The following is a 22,715-nucleotide window of genomic DNA, read 5'->3' on the forward strand; positions in this document are numbered from 1 at the left end:
AGAATAGAGGATCCAGGAAGAAACCCATACAGCTTAGCCACCTAATTTTTGACAAAGGTATCAAAAACATACTTCAGATAAAAGAAAGCCTAATCAACAAATGATGCCAGGAAAACTGGATTTCTACGTATAGAGAAATGAGATCCATCTCTCTCACCCTGTGCAATAAAAGGTTCAAAATGTATCAAAGCCCTCAATCTAAGACCTGAACCCTGAAACAGCTAGAGGATAACACAGGTAGCATAGGCGGGCTGGTGATAATGGCTCAGTGGGTTAAAAGAAGTGCTTGCTGTACAAGCCTAATGGCCTGAGTCTGATCCCTTGAACCCAAAGGGATGTGAGAGGGCATGGGTGAGGGCGGGGGCTGGGGAGAGGAATTAGAACAAAGTATAATGGTACATATGTATGAAAATGCCACAATGAAACCAATTACTGTGAATGCTAACTTTCAAAAGCAGTACAATAATTACAACTATTATATTTTATGTGTATGCATGTTTTGCCTACATGTACATCAGTGTACCAAGTGCATGCAATGCTCGTGGAGGCTAGAAGAGAGGATGGGAAAAAAAAAAAAAGAATCAACATCATACAGTTTGAATTAAGACTGAAATGGTATTATACTGCATTTTGTAATGTAAGTCCCATATAAGATTGTTTTATTTTTCATTTTAATTAGGCAGTGTGATTGGCATTATGCATATCTCTAATGATAAAAATATTTTTGTGAGGAATGAACTTTAGCAACAGGGAATTAAGTACAACCCAGGGTTGGCAAAAAAAAATGTAGGAGAACTGGGGGTAAAAGTGAGTGAAAATTAGATAGTGCTGATACTAATATTAAAAAAAAACTACATATAATAAAAAAAAGTTCACTGAGCTGGTATTTCTGTGTTTATTTGTTTACTGTTCTTTTTGAGGGTCTTCCTGTAGCCCAAACTAGCCTGGAACTCGCTATGTAGACCGGGCTGGCCCTGATCTCAGAGAGATTGCCTGCCTCTGTCTCTCAAGTGCTGAGATTAAAGATGTGTGCCACGATGCCCACTTTGGTACTTCGTAGAGCTGTACTAAAAGCTACAATCAAAATTCCTAAGTTAACTCTGGTACTAAGACTCTAAAATACTTCCAAAAATTCTAAAAATGAACCACTGTTCATTTGGTAATACAAACTTACCAAAATTTTCCCATCTTGCTTATGGATAGTTACAATTCTACTTTCATTTGAGCATTCCTGGTTTGCTTGCTTAATACTGACATCAATAATATCAGGAAAATCACAATATAACTGTAAATCCTGTAATTAAAAGCATTTAAAATTAAAACATTATGATGTCATCTCAAAGAAAGACTTATGAAGATGATGACACTCATTTAAAGTTTTTTAAAATAAAAAGATAACTGTAATAGAAAATGTCATTACTTCTCCAGAAATTTGAACCTAGGATTGTATTTATGCATCTTGCTTTGACTTAAAACTGAGAGCATTGCAGGACAACAGGAAATTAGTTTGTTATAATACTCTTTAATCCAATTAACATTCAAAAGAACCACTGTCAGAAAATTAAGATGATCGAAGATAAAAAATACAATCATACTTCTAAATCTCTGAAGCAATACATGAATGACAGATGTGAACTAAAATCTTGTAATGCAAATCTTATAAAACTAAATTATAATATCAAAATCAATTAAAGTTTAGTTAATTAAAATTTAATTAGTTTTATGATTGTGCCTCAATATCAAGAATAGTGAAAAAATAAAGGAAGCAAAATTAACTTAAAAATCACTTATAGAATTCAATCCTTTTCTGAAACTATAAGAACATTATTACTATTATTTTGGCATAAAAATTAAATAATAAAACATTTAAGTACACTGGCAAGAACTAGTTACAATTCTGATGGCTTCACAGAGTGATACTTCTATTAGCAGGGGAAGCACAAGGTCATATTTCAAATGACTAAACTTATTTTTTCCTATTGCCACTCTACTTAACATAACAAAGAACAAGAACATATCATTAAGAATTACCTGTTCTGTCAGTGTCTCACTTTCTTTATGTTTCCCTCTTGACCACTGAATTCCACCGTTTCCAGTTATTATAATGGTTGCAAAAATCTCCTCACCTGAAGGACCTCTTGCAGATTCTTTTACTTCAAATTGCTCTGTGTAGAAGGCAGACTGAAGAGTTTCCAGATTTATAAGATACTTAAGTTTCAAGTTCCTGGCAGTGGCTTTGCATTGACTGAACTGCTGAATAAATCTGCGAAATCGGTACCTTATTCGCTTCCGGGTCAAAATATGGTAGTCTTGGATCTTTGCTCGAACGCATTTTGGTAAGAATGTCTTATAGCTAGAAATGACACACAGAGAAAACAAAACATAAAACTGGGAGACAAATCTAAAACAAAATAGAAAGATTTCTATCTTTTCCCACGAAAAGCATTAGCAACAACACAGTAGTCAAATAGAGTAGGTTGACATAATCACCATTCACACATGAAAAGAACTTTAGGCTTTCATTTGATATAGATGCATTTTCTGAGTTCCCATCTAGTTTAAAATAGGACATGTTAATTTTCAGCTCCTCATGAAATCAGTACTCAGTTCACATAAATGTAGTCTCTAAAAGCTCATCTTTTGATTATCTTGCATACCTAAGATGATTTTTGGCAGTTACTGCTTTGTCCTGTAGGTATTTCCTAAAATGCAGTACTCCAAAATTTATCTAAATTCTGGAAATTGCCATACTTGTCTAGACACTACTGTTCATTTATAAGCAAAATTTTGCTTACATTATTTTATGTATACATTTATCTATGTATAGTAGCCTCAAAAAGAAAGAAAACTTACTTCTCTACTTCTGATAACTTTATTTCTGAAGTACAACTAGCAGCATTTTCTACCCCTTCCTGTATGCTCCTCTTCACTATCCTCCATCTCCTCCTGTATGCTCCTCTTCACTATCCTCCATCTCCTCTACAATTCTCATCTCAAACATCACCAAATCCAGGAACCCTGTCTGGCATTCATTCTAAAACTGAGTTAGGCGCTCCTCCCTTTGTTTTCATAGTCCTGTGAGTGCCACTTCACTTACTCCATTCTGGACCAGTTTATTTACCACCAATGGTATTCTAGGGCTGGCTCAAGGTGAGTGCTTATAATTTCAAGGAATTTTTAGCTGACTGCTAAATATCCATCATTAAAATTCAAGATATACAATTTTATAATTAAATGCTGAATTACATATACAGGTAGTAAATACTCAGAACTCATTTAATTTTCATTTTCATTTACTACTATCTGTGCCTTTGAGGATACTTTTACCTGCGCATGGTGAGGAGTTGGCCACTGCTCTTAATTCTGTATTCAGTGACTTCAGGCCAATACCTTGAACCTGGCCATCATGGATCATACGATGATCCACGGATATCAGCAAAGATTTTACACAAATTTTAAAAATCAGATTTTTGTTTTATTTTGTTTTTACTTTTTGGAACTGGTTGTTTTCAGCATATCATTGCTTATATTCTTTCTCCCTGAACACAAGACCCCTTGTAGAACTCTCAGAGTTTTGAAGTCAAGTACCAAAGCTGCTAGAGAAAGGTACTTTGCATGGCAGCTCGGCTATGTTGTAAGTTCATAATCACTAAATTCTAATAGGCAATCACTTTTACGGCATTTCTCTGTTCAACTAATTTTTCTCAACTTCCACAACTATTTAAAACTTGTTTTAATTTCCTCAAAACCTTTTGTTTCAAACCTCAGCAATATTCTTTCTCAACAAACACCTTTATCTCCTAATATAGTGGGGGTGTGGGAAAATGTGGAATTCCTTTAAACAGGAATCCTTTACTACTTTGGTTAACAAATCTTTGTACGTCTGCATTAATTTTCTTCTCCTTTTCACCAAAGTAATAAAGGAAGTATGAACCTGCCAGACCAATTAATTTCTTTATATATACATATATATTATTTTTATTTTATGTGTACGAGTGTATTGCCTGCATGTATGCAAGTGTACCCGTGTCATGCAATGCCTGCAGAGGCCAGAAGAGGGCATTGGATCCCCTGGAACTGGAGTTGCCAGCCGCCATGTGGGTGCTGTGATTGAACCAGATCCTCTACAAGAGCAGCTAGTGTGCTTAACCTCTGAGCCATCTCTCCAGTCTCCCAAATCACTTCTTTAACATGTATTCACTCATTTATATTACATTCACTCATGTAATAACTCATGTTATTAGAGAAAGCTCTAATAACATGCAAACCCTCTTGACCTTATTCCATGTATTATTTCTCTTCTACCCACATGCTTAAAATACCAATATTTTTCTTGACTTAAATTTTAGAATCTCCTGATTCCACATTTCCCTCTAGCTACAGCCTATCTGGCATTTTTATAGAAGAGTTGAAGCAGTCATTTCCTTTTTTTTTTTTCCTTTTGTTTATTTACTCAACTCATTGCAGTGTGGCTTTTGTTGCATCATTCCAAGGGAAAATGCTCTTGCTAAAATCAAGAAAGACTTCTGTGTTTACTAAAACCACATCTTCCTGTTCATTTTACTTTACAGTTTTTCAACAGTGCTCAACATTGTTAGTAATTTTCTCCTAGCATGTGTCTTTTATTTATTATTTTAATTGTATGTGTATGAGTGTTTTGCCTCATGTGTATAAGTACACTCATGTGCAACGCCTGTCGAGGCCAGAAAAGGGTGTTGGATCCCTTGGAACTGGAGTTATAGATGACTGCTAGCCACCATGTCGGTGCTGGGAAGTGAACCCAGCCAGTGCTCTTAATCACTGAGCCATCTCTCCAACCACTTGTATTTTCCTGATATTATTTATAACTCCTTGGTTACCTTTTCTTAATCTTCTTTTGGGGCTCACTGTCTACAGTATCTAATGATTAAATATTATGCAATTTCTCAAGATCAATTATGGATCCTCTACTCTTTTTACCTGTACTCTTTTTCTCTAATATCTTTATGAAAATGACTCCCTTGTTTTTATGTCTAGCACTGATGGTTAAGCTCCAGACCCACATATCTCACAGTTAAGTCAGTCCACTTATTTAATTTTGATGCCTCAAAAGTTCTTCAATGTATCTAACCAAAGTTATGAGTCCTCCTAACCTCATCTCCCCCCGCCCCAATCCTATTACAGCATTCTCTGCATAGGAATAGAAAGAAGTATATCATAATTCATTTATTTCTGCAAGCCTGGAAATCTAGGAATCATCTTTTGAATCACCTTTTCCCTCAATTTCACTACTAAATCTACCACTACATCTAATGATTTTACCTTCTCTTCTCTGTTTATTTTTCTCCTATTTCACCCAAGCCATCACATCTCCTAGAGGAATTACTGGCATGGCCTACTCTCTGGTTAAATTGCATTCCCATCTGTTTTATGAACCTCTGCTTTGTTTTCTATAATGAAGGCACACAAGCCTAATCACTTTTCTCTAGCTTCATTCTTCTGCATGTCTGTTAATGTTCTTACCCTTCTTATATAACCCTAAAGATCTGCATGTTCTAACCACGTCTCTTCTCCTACTAATTCTCTGAGCTTCTGCCACAAAGGTTTTTTTGTGTGTGTGAATTTCCACTCTTCCTATTCACCCTTTCCTACCCATTAAACTATACTCATTTAATTTATACTCTATTCTTTTTTGGAATAGATTGAGTCTCCAATCAATACACTCCCCTAATAGTATATGTTTTTCATAGCAATTATATATTTGTAAATAAATATCTATTTAATGATAATCTGGATAGCACAGAAAAGATCCACATAAGTTTTGAACATAGTCTAAAAATAAGACATAAAAATGTTACCGGGCGTGGTGGCACACACCTTTAATCCCAGAACTCAATAGGTAGAGGCAGGAGGATCTCTGATTTCCAGGCCCAGCCTAGTCTACATAGAGAGTTCCAGGACAGTAAGAGATACATAATGAGACACTTTTCTCAAAAAAAAAAAACAAAAACAAAAACAAAAACAAAAACCAACAACAACAAAAAAAACAGACTACAAACAATAAATCCTGTTTTATGTCTTTCCAACAGCTTTGTAAAACCTGGCACAATATTTACATAGACACAAATGGCTGCCTGATTTAAGAAGGCTTTGAAAACTTTACGCAGAGAGTAAAGAAAGGCTAGGATATACAACAGACTTTCTAATTTGGTGCCTCGAACTGAAAACCAGAAGTATATCCTTTGGGAATGCGATGGGAGTATTGTTCTCAAGCAGAGTGAGTTCTCTTCAATGTTAGCCTACCAGAATCAGAACTGGTTCATATGTTAAAACCTTTCAAAAGATATAGAGCTAACATTTAAAGCTTAAAATAATGTTAATAATAGCTTTTCTAATGTTTTCCTTATATTGTGCTTTTAAAGAATGCTAAAGTTGAAGTTGTGAAGGGCTTTAAAATTGAGCTTGTGGGGCTGGAGAGATGGCTCATTGGTTAAGAGCACTGGCTGCTCTTGTAGAGGACCTGGGCTCAGTTCCCAGCACCCACATGGAGGCTAACAACCCTCCATAACTCCAGTTCCAGGGGATCTGATGCCCTCTTCTGGCCTCCACAGGCACTGCATGCACAGGTACACTTACATACATGCAGGCCAAACACTCATACTCATAAAATGCTCAGCAGTTAAGAACACTAGCTGTTCTTGCAGAAGACCAAGGTTCGAATCCCAGCACCCACATGGCAGCTAACAACTGTCCATAACTCCAGTTCCAGGGGATCTGATGGCCTCTTCTGACTTCCGCAAGCATTGCATGACATGGGTGCACTTACCTACGTACAGGCAATACACGCATACACATAAAAATAAAAATAATAAGTAAAATATTTTTTAAGTAATAAAAATAAATAAAATTTAAGATTGAGCTTTCCGTTGACTACACTATTTTTTGCTCCATAGTGTATAATCTGTAGTGAAATCTATTTACTTTTACAATTGGAACAGACCATTAGATTTCTGTTTCACTGTTTGGGAAGGTGACATATAGTGTCCATGTCCAACAGAATCTCCTTCATTTTCTTTCCATTCTCCAGTTCTCCCCTTCCCACCTTTTAATGAACAGATTTTCAAAGAGCAGATGAAGAACAAAAATGGAAAAACCTTCTTAATCTCCATCGCTTTCTGCACTACAACACATAAATCACAATGTCCAATGGGAATTTGTACGCAAAAGAGTATCTAATACATACACACTACAAAGAGGTACATACATACATACATGCATGCATACATATATAAATACATACACACATGTACACACAGAAATATGTGTTCACAGACATACAAGGTCACCTCTTACAAGTATTTCTTTTTTTTTTTTTTTTGGGTTTTTTTTTTTAAAAAGGGGTCCCCTTTAGCCCCAGCTGACCTGGAACTTACTATGTAGACCAGGCTGGCCTTGAACTCACAGAGACCCGGCTGGGACTAAAGGCGTGCATCACCATGCCTGGCACAAGTACTTCTTAAGTCTAAGAAAGAATATGCATGTATACTATTCATAAATCTATATTCTATTGACATTTTCCAGGAACAAAGCAGGTTATTTCACTCTGAAAAGAACTAACCCCTCCTTCTACTATCTCATCAAATGTAAACACCTTAACGATAACTAGTTATCAGATTATTTTTCAGAAATGACCACCAAATGAGAAAACATCGGTGAGTTAAATATGTGTCAAATTACATTAAAAAGACAAGCAGAGCAAGGATATTTTATTTCAGGGAAAGTATAAATTATTTACCCAATATTTTAAAATACCATGGCTCAATACAAGAAAAAGAGGCAAACTGAACTATTTTCAAATTAAAATTTTGGTTCTGCAAATAATTCAATCAAGAAAGTTAAAACTAATAATTCACAGACTATAGGGCTAGAGAGAGATGGCTCAGTGGTTGAGAGCACTGGCTACTCTTGCAGAGGACCCAAGATTCAATTCCCAGCACCCACATGGTGGCTAACAACCATCCATAACTGCAGTTCTAGGGTATTCGACACCCTCTTCTGATCTCCAAGGGCACTGCATGACATAAGTGCACTTACACAGAGGCAGACAATACATTCATACACATAAAAATAGTAAAATCTTAAAAAAATAATTCAGAGAATGTGAGAAACCATCTGCAAACTGTATGTGGTAATACTGTATTTGGAGACTTGTCTTGCATTCAGAATATATAAAGAACTCTTTAACTCAATAATAAAAATAGAAATAATTCACTTTAACACAAGGAAGAATTTAAATAAACGTTTCTTCAAAGAAGATATACACACATTGGGCCAATAAGCTCATTAAAGGATGTTTAACATCAGCAGTCATGGAGAAATGAAAAGTCAAAACAAGAAAGTTACCTCTTCTACCTACTAAGATGGGTAAAATAAAGATAAGCAGAAATAAGTTCTGGGAAAGCTGGAAATTTCATGTACTGCTAACAGGAATACAAAATGTTACAGATGCTTTGGAAAAGTTGGGCAGTTTCCTCCAAAAGTTAAATCTGAGGGGCTGGAGAGATGGCTCAGTGGTTAAAAGAACTGGCTGCTTTTACAAGAGGACCTAGGTTCAGTTCCCAAGACTCACATGGTAGCTAACAATTGTCTGTAACTCTAGTTTTAGGGGATCAGATGCCCTCTTCTGGCCTCTGTAGGCACTGCATGACATGGGTGCATTTACATACATATAGGCCAAACACTCATAAAATAAAATTTTTAAAAATCTCAGCACTTGGGAGGTGGAGGCAGGAGGATCAGAAGTTCAAGGTCATTCTATTTGTCTACATTGTGACTTTGAAGTTAGTCTGCGCTACATGAGACCTTATTTCAAAAAAATCAAATAGTAAGTTATTATTCTTTGGATTTAGGCACCAAATAATACAGAGGAAAAAATAATATATGGCATGATTCCTGACTAAAAGAAACTACAATCTTACCAGAAAGATGTGTCAAGACTTTCATAAGATCATGTTCTCAAAAGCAAAAGTATCCCCCAGCCCCAGAGAAAAAACCTAGAGAGAGATCTATACTTTGTTAATCTTCAGCAGCTCAAAGCTTTTGTTCTTTAACTCTGCTCTCTTAAATTCCTTCAATTTCTATCAACAACTTCTAAGATATTCTTCCTTCGCCTCTGTTCTACTATGACCTGGCATATAGCAAGTGTGCAATAAATAGCAGTTTATTAAATGAAGGAATAAGGGAACTAAATATCTAAAAATATCTTTCTGCACATTGAGATTTATTTTTATTCATGTGTATTTTCATGTGTCTGTGTGAGTGTATACCAAATAAATGTAGTTGCCCATGGAGGCCAGAAGAGTGTATCTGATTCCCTACACTGGAGTTTACAGGTAGCTGTTGAGCTGCCCAGTATGGGTGCTAGGAACTGAACTTGGGTCCTCTGCAAGAACAGAGTGTGCTCTTTACCAACTCAACCACTGAGCAATCTCTCCAGCCTCTATCTGTATGCATTTTAATAATACTCAAGGCCTTAGAGGAACACAAATGTTTTTGGTTCTCCTTTGGGATATAATCATCTCAGTTCCTGAGTGAGTTACTGAAATCAGACTTTACAGTCTACTTTCTGGTGTTAGGGCCTAACAAGACATCTAAAAACCAAGCAAAAGTACTTGTAAAGCAAGGAGGAAAACACAGAAGCTGATCCTCTGTAACTATATTGCAGGTACCTACCAAAAGAAAAGAGTGACTGAGTCACTTATTGGAAGAGGGTGCAGGTAACCATTTCATACCTTCAGACTTTTAATTTAACAAGCATGTAATATGTAAGATAGATATTATACATATATATAATACATGGCTTTCAAACTAAGGAAACCAAAGCACTTACATAGCTATGTAAGCATTTAAAAATATTTTATTTAATATTTTTATTTTATGCATGTGAGTATATTGCTTGCATGTGTGTAAGTGCACCCGTGTTGTGCAATGCCCATGGAGGTCAGAAGAGGGCATCAGATCCTCTGGAACTGGAGTCAGGACAGCTGTCAGCTGCCATATGGGTGCTGGGAATCAAATCCAGGTCCTCTGCAAAAACACCAGTGTTCTTATCCTCTGAGCCATGTCTCCAGCCCCAATAAGCATTTTTTTAAAGTAGAAATAATACAGCCAATAAATCTAGTTTGTAAAAATAGGATTTCAAAAACTATTGGGGGGCTGAGAGATGCTCAGTGGTTAAGAGCACTGGCTGCTCTTGCAGAAGACCCGGTTTTGGTTTCCAGTACCCACATGGTAGCTAAAAATCATCCGTAACTCCAGTTCTAAGGAATCTGATATCTTCTCCTGACCTCAGAGGGCATTGCACAGCATGGGTGCACCTACATACATGCAGGCATAACATACACATAAAATAATTAAGAAAAAAATAACTGACCATGATTATCAAAATCGAATACGTAGAAGATATTTGAGAATAATGAATTTGGATTACTTGTATAAAAATCCTCTGAAGCACCTACAAAAACTCACAGCTCAAATTTACAGACTCCAAACCTCTTGAGCTATCTGCCAAAATCTTCCATTTTAGCATGCAGCATCAGAGATTCTGATGCAAGTAAACACGAACCACAATTTGAGAAATATGTGCACAATTTGAGGAGCTGCCATTAAAAAATGATTCCCCTCAAGTATTCCTTCCATTATTTTGAATTTACCTAGTCTTTTCAAAATAAGCAAAAAAAAAAGTTTGCATTATACTAAAAAGGGTTTACTCAAGAAATTTTCATTTATTATTTAACTTTTGAGTGAGTGCAGTGTATGCAGTGTGTGCATGTGTGGGTGTAGGTGCACTCACTGTGCATGTTTACATGGAGACCAGGCATTAAAATATAGTGTCATTCTCTATCACTTTCCACTTTATTTATTTATTCAAATTTTGACACAGGGTCTCACTAAGTAGCCCTGGCTGACCTAAACATCACTCTGAAGACCAAGCTGGTCTCGAACTCACAGATTTCCACCTGCCTCTGCCTCTTTTAATCCTCCCTGGGATTAAAGTTTGCACAACCACACCTGGCTTATTTATTTTTAAATTTTATTTACTACTATATTGTGTGTGTGCACATGTGTGCATGAGCAAGTGTGTGAGGGTACATGTGCCACAGCTTGCATGTGAAGGTCAGAGAACTTGGAGTTGTTTTACTCCTTCCACCTTTATAGTGGGTTCTGGGATCTGAGTTAAGTTATCAAGCTGATGCAGCAAGCACCTTTACTCAGCCATTTCTCTAACCCATCCACCTTAGTTTTTGAGACAAGATATCTCACTGAACTTGGACTAGGCTGTGATGGCTGGAATAGTAGTTGGCAATCCCCTGACCTACTCAGTGCTGAGATTACAGATACACAGCTTTGCTTTGCGCACAGCTTTTATTTAGGTTCTAGGAATCTGAACTCAGGTCCTTGTGCTTATGCAGTAAGTACTTTATCTGCTGAGTCACCTCCCTAGCTCCATAACTTCTTATTATAACATCAAAATATGTGGGCAAACACTAAAAATACGAGTAAATTTCTACCTGTTCACATTTGTGTATATGGATATGCAAAAGGAAATTACCTGATGGAATTGTAGATAGCCAGGGGTGTCTGATCCTTCTCTTTAGCTATTCGCATCATATCTAACACCGCCATCCCAAGACATTCTTCCTGTGTTTCATGAGTCACAGGTACTTTTATCCATCCATGCACAAAATCATGCCGCCACTGAAAACAAAAATTTAGAAGGAAATGTCTCATTCTAAGTTTCACTATCACACTTAATTATGGTATGTCCTACAACATAGTTTCCAAAACATGCATTTAAAAGTCATAAATCAACTTCTAGTTGATTTTAAATGATTTCACCACAAAGTGAAATTAGTAAACAAGGTTCACATACAAATAGAAACTGAGTTAAATTGGGTTCACAGCTATACAGTATATACAACAATCTAGTTCACTGCATAGAATTTTGAGTTTTATCTTAAGAACATAAAAATACCTATATTAAAATAGATGTTAATTATCAGATTGTGCCCTGAGTACAATTTACACTGAAGGCACTATATTAGAGTTGTGTGTGGTAAAAAGAAATATATGTGCTCTCAAACCATCCAATAGACCAAAATTAGCCTTGAAGACAAACATGAAAACAAAGAATTTCAGCACCAGGTAACATGTATGAAGTACCACACGAGCTCTAGTGCTGTACAACCTCATTAAAGTTGTATCCAGTCGGCATAATAAGAAAAGTTCTCATGGAAGATCTGAAACTTCATGTGGTTTTCAATGATGACATTTTTGATGGACACAAAAAGAACAATGACATGAAGGAATGAAACAAAAACCAAGGACAAGGCATGATCAGAGATGTAAACTAGTACTTTAGCTGGGACCAGCTGAAGGTAGTCTTGAATAACTTGCTTCTAGAAGAGATAGAGGGCTTTATTTTTACTTTATCTCTTTTTCAAAGCCTTTGTCCCACCATGTCCCTTCCACTGCAGATGTGCTTGGAGAACATAAAGTGTGCTCAGAAGATTAAGAGGCTAGTATGTGGCTCAAACAATAAGGATCTGACACAAGAAATAGAAGATCCTACAAGAGTCTGAAAAATTAATGTTATTAACTACCTACAATAAATAAATCAGAGAGATACTCAGTAAAGCACATGCTCCATAAGCATGAGGACAAAAGTTTGGAGCCTCAGCAGCCATATGAAAAGCCAAATGCAGTAGTGCCCACCTACAATTTTAGTGCTAAGGGATGGAGACTGGACAATCTCTGGAGCTTCCTTTGGAGCTTCCTATCAGTCATTCTATCCAATCAGTGAGTTCCAGGTTCAGTGAGGGACCTGACTCAAAAATTAAGGTGGAAAGTGACTGAAGAAGACATCTGACATCAATGCTTAGTCTCCACATGCAAGTGCACATACAGGGATGAAGGGATGGAGGGAGGGAGGGAGGGAGGGAGGGGAAACAAGAACAAGAAAAAGTTCAAGATTCTGATTAAATGTTTTAGGGATATGGCTAGAATCAGACTAACATGTAATGGAAGAAAGGAAAGAAGGTAAACAATGTGGAGACTGTAAAAATAACACCAACTTCATTTCAAAGAATACCACGAAACATCTTACTTGAAATCCAATACTTAACCAAGGTTTTAAACTGGATAACTTTTCTTCTGTTTAAAAATTATTTCAAACATTTGTTTATTTATTTCGTGCGTGGCGATCAGGGGACAACTTGCAGGTCAGTTCTCTGCTTCCACCACAGGATCTGGGTGTCAAACTCAGGTTGTCAGGCTTGGTGGCAGGTGTCTTTACCCACCAAGCCATCTCGCCGGTTCATTCTACATTTTACCTATGTATCTCTTTATTTTGATGGAATCATTTATCTCATAAAATTAAAGTTTTACAGAAACAATTTAAAAATAACCTTTATAAAAGAAATATATTCTTAAAAGTATATTTAAGGGGCTAGAGAGACAGCTCAGCAGTTAAGAACACTAGCTGTTCTTGCAGAAGACCTGGGTTCGAATCCCAGCACCCACATGGCAGCTAATAACTGTCCATAACTCCAGTTCCAGGGGATCCAATAGCCTCTTCTGTCCTCCGCCGGCATTGCACGACACAGGTGCACTTACCTACACGCAGGCAATACACACATATACATAAAATAAAAATAATACATTTTTTAAATTAATAAATAAAATTTTAAAGTATATTTAACTATTTATAAAGAGGCCAGAAGAGAATATTAGATCCCCTGGAACTGGAGTTTTAGGAGGTTGTGAGTTGTCTGATGTGGGTGCTCGGAACCAAACTCTGGGTCTTCTGTAAGAGCAGCAAATGTTTTTAACCACTGAGCCATCTATCCAGTCCCCAAAATATTTTAATAAAAGAAATATTACAGTACAAACCATGAATTAATAAATATTAACTAAAACAATGGTCTAAATGTTATTATACAAAATTGATTCAGAGAAGCAGTTACATTTTTTTTTTTGCTTAATCTTATTTGTATTGTTTGTTTATTAAGAGGGAGGGAGGGAGGGAGGGAGGGAGGGAAGAGGACACCCAAGTGCCAAGCAAGCATGTGGAGTTTCAGAAGACAATTACTGAGAGTTGTTTTTCTCATTCCACCATGTGAAGTGGGGGGGGGGGGGTCAAACTCAGGTCATCAGGCTTGGCAGCAAGTGCTTTTACCTGCAGAGCCATCTCACCAGCCCTATTTTTGCTCAGTTTTAAGCACCTATTTCTTTATGAAAACAAGTAAGTTATACTTTTTAACTAAGATCTATACATAACTAGACAATTTCTTTGTAATGGCGTGCCTTTGTTCCATTACCATATAAAACCAGTAGGTAATTAAGTTCTGCTTATCAGAAAATTCATGGATTTCATGAGCAAAAAGAAAGTTAAGTGTATATAAAACTAGTGGGAACACCACTAACATAACCAAGCAAATACCCATTGAAGAAAGGTTACAAATGAATCTCAAATGCTAAGACAAATTATGTTAAACTAGAATTGCTTAAGCATTACAGTATGTGCCTACCAAAACTTCATTTAATTAAAACTGGAAAAAAGTAGTTTGTCTTTTAAAAATTTTCGAGCAGCTGTACTTTATCCAAAAAAATTTGCATCTGCATTGGCCAGATAAGTAAGAAACAGCTACCACAATGGGATACTGCTTCACTCCTATCAGGATGGCTTTTATTAGGAAAGAAGGAAGAGAGGGAGGGAGGAGAGGGGAGGGGAGAAAGGAGGGACAGAAAAAGGAAGAAAAGAAAGGAAGGACAGACAAATGAATAAATGAACAAAGTGCTGTTGAGGATATGGACAAATTGAAATATTTTTTCACTGTTTACACAAAAAAAATGGTGCAGCTAAAGAAAACAGTGTGGCAATTCAAAACCTTACAAACAGAATTACCATATAATCCAGCGATTCCACTTCTGGGTATATATCCAAAAGAACAGAAAACAGAGACTCAAACACTTGTATACAGATGTTCACAGCAGCACTATTCCCGAAAGCCAAAGGTAGAAGCAACTCAGGTATTCATCAAGACATGAATGAATACACAATTGCACAGTTATTCTGCCCTAAAGGAAGGAAATTCTGTCACGTGCTACAACATGGAAGAACTCTGAAGGCATTACACTAACTAGAATAATCCAGATAGACAAAAGGCAAATGTGGTATAATCTCAGTTGTATACATAAAGCACTAAAATAGGCAAATTCATAGGAAGCAGAATGGCAACTGCCAAGATTGAGAGGGAAATAGTTACCGTTTAATGGGCATGAAGATGAAAAGTTTTCTAGAGATGTATGAAGCTATCATTGTAAAACAATATGAATGTACTTCATGAAACTGAAGTGGTAAACTTAAAAAGTGGTAAATTTACAAATTTTTAATTTTTTTTACCATAATGAAAAAAAATTGGAATAGTCACATACCCCAAAGGATAGTTTTGGACTTTTGTTTCTAAACTTAAAAAGCATTGCAAGACTTGTTGGAAATGTGAGTCATGGAGATCTATGGCATTATTTCCTATGGTACCAACAAACCTGATTTGGAACTCTTTAATCTGATACTTGGGATATCTTGACCCAAGAGCATGAATTACTAACATTGCTTTTCTTTCTTTAATTTCTGTTCATACTATTCTAGCAGCCCATAAAAATAAAAGTAATTACAAAACAATTCAATTCAATTCAAGGTAGTAGAGAAGAAAGGCTGAAATAACACCACAAACAATGCCCCTTAACAGAACTAACAAACAAAAGCTCCCTCCTGTGAGAAAGTACACAACCTACTGGAGCTCATTTTTTGTTACTTTTTTTTTTTTTTTTACATTTTACTGCCTATTCTTTAAGCCTGAAATTGATCAGAAATTTATTTTTTAAAACTCTAAATAAATTTTACTATCTAATATCCATATGGACAATGTTGTTAAACTCACTCTACAGGTTTTTTTTTTTTTAATTCTTAAAATTACTTAAATCCTAAAAGGAATTTTAAAAGGAATAACTCAAGGAATTTACAAATACATTTTATTATCTGTAAATCATAAAATCAAAATTGCTATTAAAGAGACTATCTTTTTATCTTTCTATACCTGCTGTGTACATTAGAAATGCAATTTTCTCATGTTAGGTTATCCTGATTAAGAGACATACTACACAGGGAGATATTTCTGACTTAATACATATGCAAAAAGGTTAATATAATTATACCTGAGCAAAGAGGTAAGACATGACAAAGTCATCAAGAAGAGGTGCTTCAGCCCCACGAGATATTCCGTATCGATAGGTTCTGTTGCTGCCACTGCAATACCAGTGAGGAAAGTAAAATCTGTAAGACAGTTGAAACGTTCTATCAGCCTCCAGAACTCCAACATAAACCAAACATGTTGTTTGACCACTCCCAACATACTGAAAGTTATTGCTGCATTATTAGAAAACACAAGTAGCAGCGTTAAATACAAGTTAGAAACAAAAAGATTTCTGGATAATACCATACATGACAATAATGTAAGAAGAATATGTAACACAGAAAGGTATCGTGGAACACATCTATAATTCCAGCTCAAGGAAACTGAGGCAGGAGGATCACAAGTTTGAGGCTATCCTGGGCTACATAAAATAAGATGCTGACCCCAAAAGAAAGAAAACAAAACACCAAACAACAAACCAACAGCAAATGAAACACAAATAAATGTAAAACCAACGCCATGACCCACTTTAATGCAACAAATAATGGAATGTGGAAGTAAAAGCAATCACAGGAAACAAGAAGTGCAGAGACAAAATACTAATGCCACATCAACAAAGACTTTAACTTCAGTCACACCAACAGAGGCATCTGAAAATGCAATCTGCTATGCAAACAAATAATTTCTTCTTTTAGAGAAATGGGAGGTTAAAAACTTGTCTTTCAAAGAAAAAAAAAGCACATTCACTTTTTAAAGTAAAAGCTTGACTACCATAAAGCTTATCCATTTAAAGTGTTTAATATTTTGTAATGTATCCAGTGTTGTACCAACATCACAGTTTATTTTATTATTTTTATTTTATGTATATGAGTGCATTGCCTGTATGTGTGTACGTGCACCTGTGTCATGCAGGTAAGAAAAGGGCATTGGATCCCCTGGAACTGGAGTTATGAATGGTTGTAAGCCATCATGAGGATGCTGGGAACCAAACCCAGGTGCTCTGCAAGAGCAGTCAGCGCTCTTAACCACTGAGTCATCTCTTCGGCCCCCATAATTTACTTTTACATTTTAATTCTCCTATGGAACCCTATTCCCACTAGCAATCACACCCAGGTGACCCTTTTTTAACCCCCAGTTGTGACTCACTGCTTTTGTAAATTCTCCTGTTCTAGTCACTTTTCAGAACAATGATATGATGGAAAGATATATGTGGTCTTTTTATCTGACTTCATTCACTTAGCAGAATGTTCTTAATTTTCATTAACAGGTACTTTATTCCTTTTTCCTAATGAATTAATATTCTATTGTATGGATATACCATATTTTACTTTCCATCTTTCACTTAAAAGGCATTTGAGTTATGTCTATTTTATGCTAATGTGAATTACACTGCTGTGAACACTGTTTTAGTGGACATGTCTTTTCATTTTTTTAAAACATATACCTAGAAGTTGAACTGACAAACCATACAGTAACTCTGTACTTATCTTTCTGGCCAAACATTATCCAAAGTGACTACACACCATTTCATATTCTCAACGATAATGTGTGAACAATCTAATTAGTACAAATAATCTCCAACATTTGTTATTGTATGCCTTTTCTATTTTTACCATCTTAGTGGGTCAGTTGTTAAGCTTTTATGGATTTGATTTACATTTCTTCAGTGCTAATGATGGTGAGCATCTCTTCAAATGCCTACTAGCTATTTGCATATCATCTTTAGAGAACTACTTATTCAAGTCTTTCACCTTGAACACATGAATTTTAATATCCAAGGGGGCTAGTGCCCCAGACCAGGCTGGCCTCGAACTCACAAAGATCTGCCTGCCTCTGCCTCCCAAGTGCTGGGATTAAAGGCTTGCACCATTCTAATTTACCTATATTGTTTCAACTTTTTTCCTTAAGGTTATTTCTGAATAAAGTTTAAAGCTACTTCAAATAGCGGCTTCCTCATTTCATTATTCAATAGCTACTTATATGTAAGAATGACACTGTTTTTTTGGATCTTGCTGGAACTAGCCTGGAACTTGCTATGTAGACCAGGTTGTACTCGAACTCACAGTGATCCACCTGCCTCTGCTGCTCCAAGTGCTGGGATTAAAGTGCACTATCATGCTGGGCCTGACACTGGTTTTTATGTGTTCATTATTTAGACACTGAACCCTTTTCCTAATTTCTTACCTGTAATTTTACAAAAAAAATTGATGCTTATACTTTAAAAATTATCTTAGAAATTAAAAACTCAAACATAGGCATCTACATATTTTTTAACAGACTGAGAAGGAAATAAGCAATGAAATACTAAAATTTATTAAGAATCCATTAGGTACTAGGGAGGTAGTTCCATTGCCTATCCTGCATGCCACCTGGTTTGATTCCTAACATCACAAAACTGGGTGTGGTTGCCCATGCTTGTAATCCCAGCAGTCCTGGAAAGTAGAAGCTGGAGGATCAGAAATTCAAGGTCATCCTTGGTTAAACAGTTAATTCAAGGCCAGTCTGGGATACATGACAGAGACCCTGTCAAATAAAACCATCAAATGATAAGCTCAACACTAAACACTACACATACATTCTCTCTTTAATGAGGTACATGTAAGGTAGTTGAAAGGCAGTTTGTAGCAAACTGGGTCTAGGTTTGAACTCTGACACTCATTTCAAATAAAATAAAATAGAACCATCAAATGATAGGCTCAACATTAAACACTACACATACATTATCTCTTTAATGAGGTACATGTAAGGTGGTTGCAAGACAGTTTGTAGCAAACTGGGTCTAGGTTTGAACTCTGACACTCATTTCCAAGCTGTGAGGCCATGAATAAATATGAGTTATGAGTAATGTTCTCACTGCATTAGAGTCTTTATCTTTTACAGAAATTCTTATTATCCCATGAAATCATGAGAAAAGTATATATAATATATATAATTTCACATATATAATATATATGTGTGTGAAAAGTACAGTGGTTTGTAATACATAAATCAAAATTATGTCTTTGCAGTCACAGGGATGACAGAATATATGGGCTCCAGTGTGTGGGAGGGGGAAGGCTATGAGAGGGTGCCGATTGGGAAGTGGGTATATAGATGAGTAAGATTGTGTGGGATGTTCTGTATGATATACACACAAAAAAATCAACAAATTTAAAAAAAGATATATTTGAAGAGGAAACATAAAAATTTACTTCATGTTAAAGAGTAGAGGTGATAAACATTACCAGTGAAATCTACCTGATGACTTTATATCCATACTCAGGTGCCAAGGATCTGAGTGTAACCGATTGTGACTAGTGATGATCAGATACATAGAGATTAAAGGCACATGTGCAAACATCTGTTAGTAGCATTAAAATGTAGAAAATGGCATATTTTAAAATGAAATGGAGATCGTCTTTAAAGGGTAAAAACTCATTCAATTTTATGTCTTACAGGGTTTATACTGAGTTCAATATTGTATAACTGTATTAATTAAACTGTGAACCTAAAAATTTACAGCCATTTTTGAAATAGATGTGTCCTTGCTCTGGAATGTGTTACTGAATATGTTAAAGCTGTAATGAAATGTTTCTTCTAATCATGTGGTTATTAAATTTAAAAAATTAAAAAACAGGGGCTGGAGAGATGGCTCAGTGGTTAAGAGCCCTGATTGCTCTTGCAGAGGACTCGGGTTCAATTCCCAGCACCCACATGGCAGCTACGAACCATCCTTAACTTCAGTTCCAGGGGAATCTGAAGCCCTCTTCTGACGTCCAAGGCATTGCACTACATGGGTACACTCACATACATGCAGGCAATACACTCATATACATACAATAAAAATAATAAAATATTTTTAAAAAATTAAAAAACAACAACAACAGCAAAAACAAAACAAAACAAAACAAAACAAACAAACAAAAAAAACCATACACATATCACTGGTCCATGTGAGATCCTTCCAGAGCTGAAATAAGATTCCAACACAGGAGTCATCCTTTCAGAATCCCTTATCTAGAGTAACTGGCATGAGCCATCTCATCTATTTTATGCCTAAAAGTTTTTCCTATAACTAAGTTTCTCATATTCAAAAACCTAGATGCCATTTCCTATTTTAAAACGTTCAATGAGGGCTTGGAAAGATGGCTCAGCAGTTAAGAGGGCTTGCTGCTCTTGCAGAGGACCCACGTTTGGTTCCCAGCACTCATGTCAGGCTTCTCACAACCACCTGTAATTCCAGCTCCAGGGGATCCGGCACCTTCTGACCTCTGAGGGCACCACCACATACATGTGCACACCCACACCTAGATATACATAAATAAAAATAAAAAATTTAAAACTTTCAGTGACTCCCCTGTTCACCAAAAATCCAACTCTCAGAGCACTGTCATATCTGAGCTCAAAGGCCAGCTCCTCTGGAAGGTTCTGTGTGCCTGATCACCTCACTCTATCTGAAACTGCCCCCAACCTCATCACCTGATTTCTTTTGATTCACAGTTTTTAGCACAATCTGTCATTCCCTTGTCTGTTCATGAACTTATTGTGTGCCTTTCCTCTCTTTTAATTAAAAATTTTTATTTTTATTTTATGTGTATTCATGTCTGCCTGCATGGATGTTAAGTGTACCACATGTATGCAATGCCTACAGAGGCCAGAAGAGGGTGCTGGATCCCCTGGACCCAGTTATGGATGATTGTTAGCTGTCATGTGGATGCTTGGGAACCAAACCCAGACCCTCTGTAAGAGCAGCTTGTGCTCTTAACCACTGAGCCATCTCAGAACTCTCAAGGGCAGAGATAAGGCCATGTCTCCACCTAGAATCCCATCAGTCAGGAGGTGGAAGGAGGAGGATCAAAAGTTCAGGACCAGCCTACTACATTGCGAGTTTGTGGCTATGCTCCATTAAGAAGTCAAAGTATGGGAGCTGGAGAGATGGCTTGGCGGTTAAGAACACTATTCTTGCAGAAGACCGGGATTCAAATCCCAGCACCCACATGACAGCTAACAACTGTCCGTAACTCCAGTCCCAGGGGATCCAGCAGCCTCTGCTGACCTCTGCGGGCATTGCACAGCACGAGTGCACTTACCTACATGCAGACATAACATTCACACACATAAGGGAGGAAGTGGACATGGATTTGATCGAAACACCTTATATGCATGTATAAAGTTCTCAATAAAGTTTTTGTAAAAGTTAAAAAAATATAGGCTATAGTGCATTAAATGGCACTGCTGGATTAAAAGAAAAATATGGTTTGTGAGACTAGAGGAAAAGGTAAATCATAATAAATAAAATATTTTTTAAAAATTATGTCTTTGTTACCTCCTTTTTGTATAGAAAAATACTTCTGGATTTTGCTAAATAGATATTATACATTGCCATAAATCACTAGATAAATTAGCTTACAATCCAAAGCTGCAAACAAAAATCTTTCAAGTTTAAAAACTTATTTATAGAGAAGAGATGTAAGACTGAATTTTATTGTACAAAGTATCAAATTTCCTGGGAAATCAGCAACATTCTTAAGGATTTTACTTACAACGCCCACTCTGTTCTGTTCTTTAAAAATTCTAAATTATAATGAAAAGTCATAAAATGGCATCGCAACAGAACAAAACATCATAGTTACCGTATTATATAGTTAAGAATATCTTCCACTTTGCCCTTTTACTAATACACAAATTATGTGAGAAAGTACCTTATTCTGTAGAGTATATTATGGCTGGTTGACTCATCTATGTGGAAGACATGGTTGGGTGGATACCAGATTCTTTCTGCTTCACTCATTAAAGCAAACATATTATGATACACAGGTGTAATACCTAGAAATGAAGCATAAAAGGAACTGATTACAGACAGCTAACAGAACGTTTACATAACATCCATAATTTGTCATGGAGCTTTGGTGGCACCTCTCAAAATCAGCAGAAAGTTTGGTAGCAAATGAAATATTTTAGCACAATGAAACTTAAAACTGAATGTTTAATCAAATACCTCTTTGCTTCTAATTTTAAAATATGACTATTGGGATTCTTTCAAAGAGGTTTTAAAAAAACCATTTTATCCAGTTTTTAATACCTCTTTGCTTCTACATTTTAAAACATGACTACTGGGATTCTTTCAAAGAGGTTTTTTTAAAAAAAAAATTATCCAGTTTTTAGCTGTCTTTTGAAGATAGCTCCTAAGTTCCCTTTAGTACCTGAAGGGTAATATTATTTCTGTGTATGTGTGTATTTTAACTGATAGTAATTTTTAAGTCATTGAAATAACAAGCCATTGAATACTTTTAAAAGAATGAAACATTTTCATCTTAAAAATTAAAAGGTTTACACAATATACTAATTACATCCTTTGCACTCTTTAAATTTACCATAACATGATTTCTTCAAATTTTATTTTTTAATTAAACATTTTTACATTTGTTTATGTGTGTGAGCTTATGCACACATGTGTCAGTGTACTTGTGGAGGTTAGAAAACAATTTGAGGGAGTTCTCTCCT

At 36.1% G+C, this 22,715-nt stretch overlaps 1 protein-coding gene across 3 annotated transcripts in view; it reads right to left on the minus strand.

Moving 5' to 3' along the window:
* The window catches only part of Jak2 (Janus kinase 2), a 109,790-nt gene that overhangs the window by 57,203 nt on the left and 29,872 nt on the right, over positions 1 to 22,715 (minus strand). For all 3 annotated transcript variants that reach the window (XM_029567631.1, XM_029567632.1, XM_008841657.3), the window contains 5 exons: positions 21,914 to 22,037; positions 16,255 to 16,372; positions 11,591 to 11,736; positions 2,032 to 2,353; positions 1,175 to 1,294 (listed from right to left, as the gene is read on the minus strand). In XM_029567631.1, the coding sequence (XP_029423491.1) occupies positions 1,175 to 1,294; positions 2,032 to 2,353; positions 11,591 to 11,736; positions 16,255 to 16,372; positions 21,914 to 22,037 (830 nt within the window). The remainder of the gene's footprint in view (positions 1 to 1,174; positions 1,295 to 2,031; positions 2,354 to 11,590; positions 11,737 to 16,254; positions 16,373 to 21,913; positions 22,038 to 22,715) is intronic.

The sequence above is a fragment of the Nannospalax galili genome, unplaced genomic scaffold, assembly GCF_000622305.1.
Source record: "Nannospalax galili isolate Female #2095 unplaced genomic scaffold, S.galili_v1.0 scaffold241, whole genome shotgun sequence".
NCBI classification, from domain to species: Eukaryota; Metazoa; Chordata; class Mammalia; order Rodentia; family Spalacidae; genus Nannospalax; species Nannospalax galili.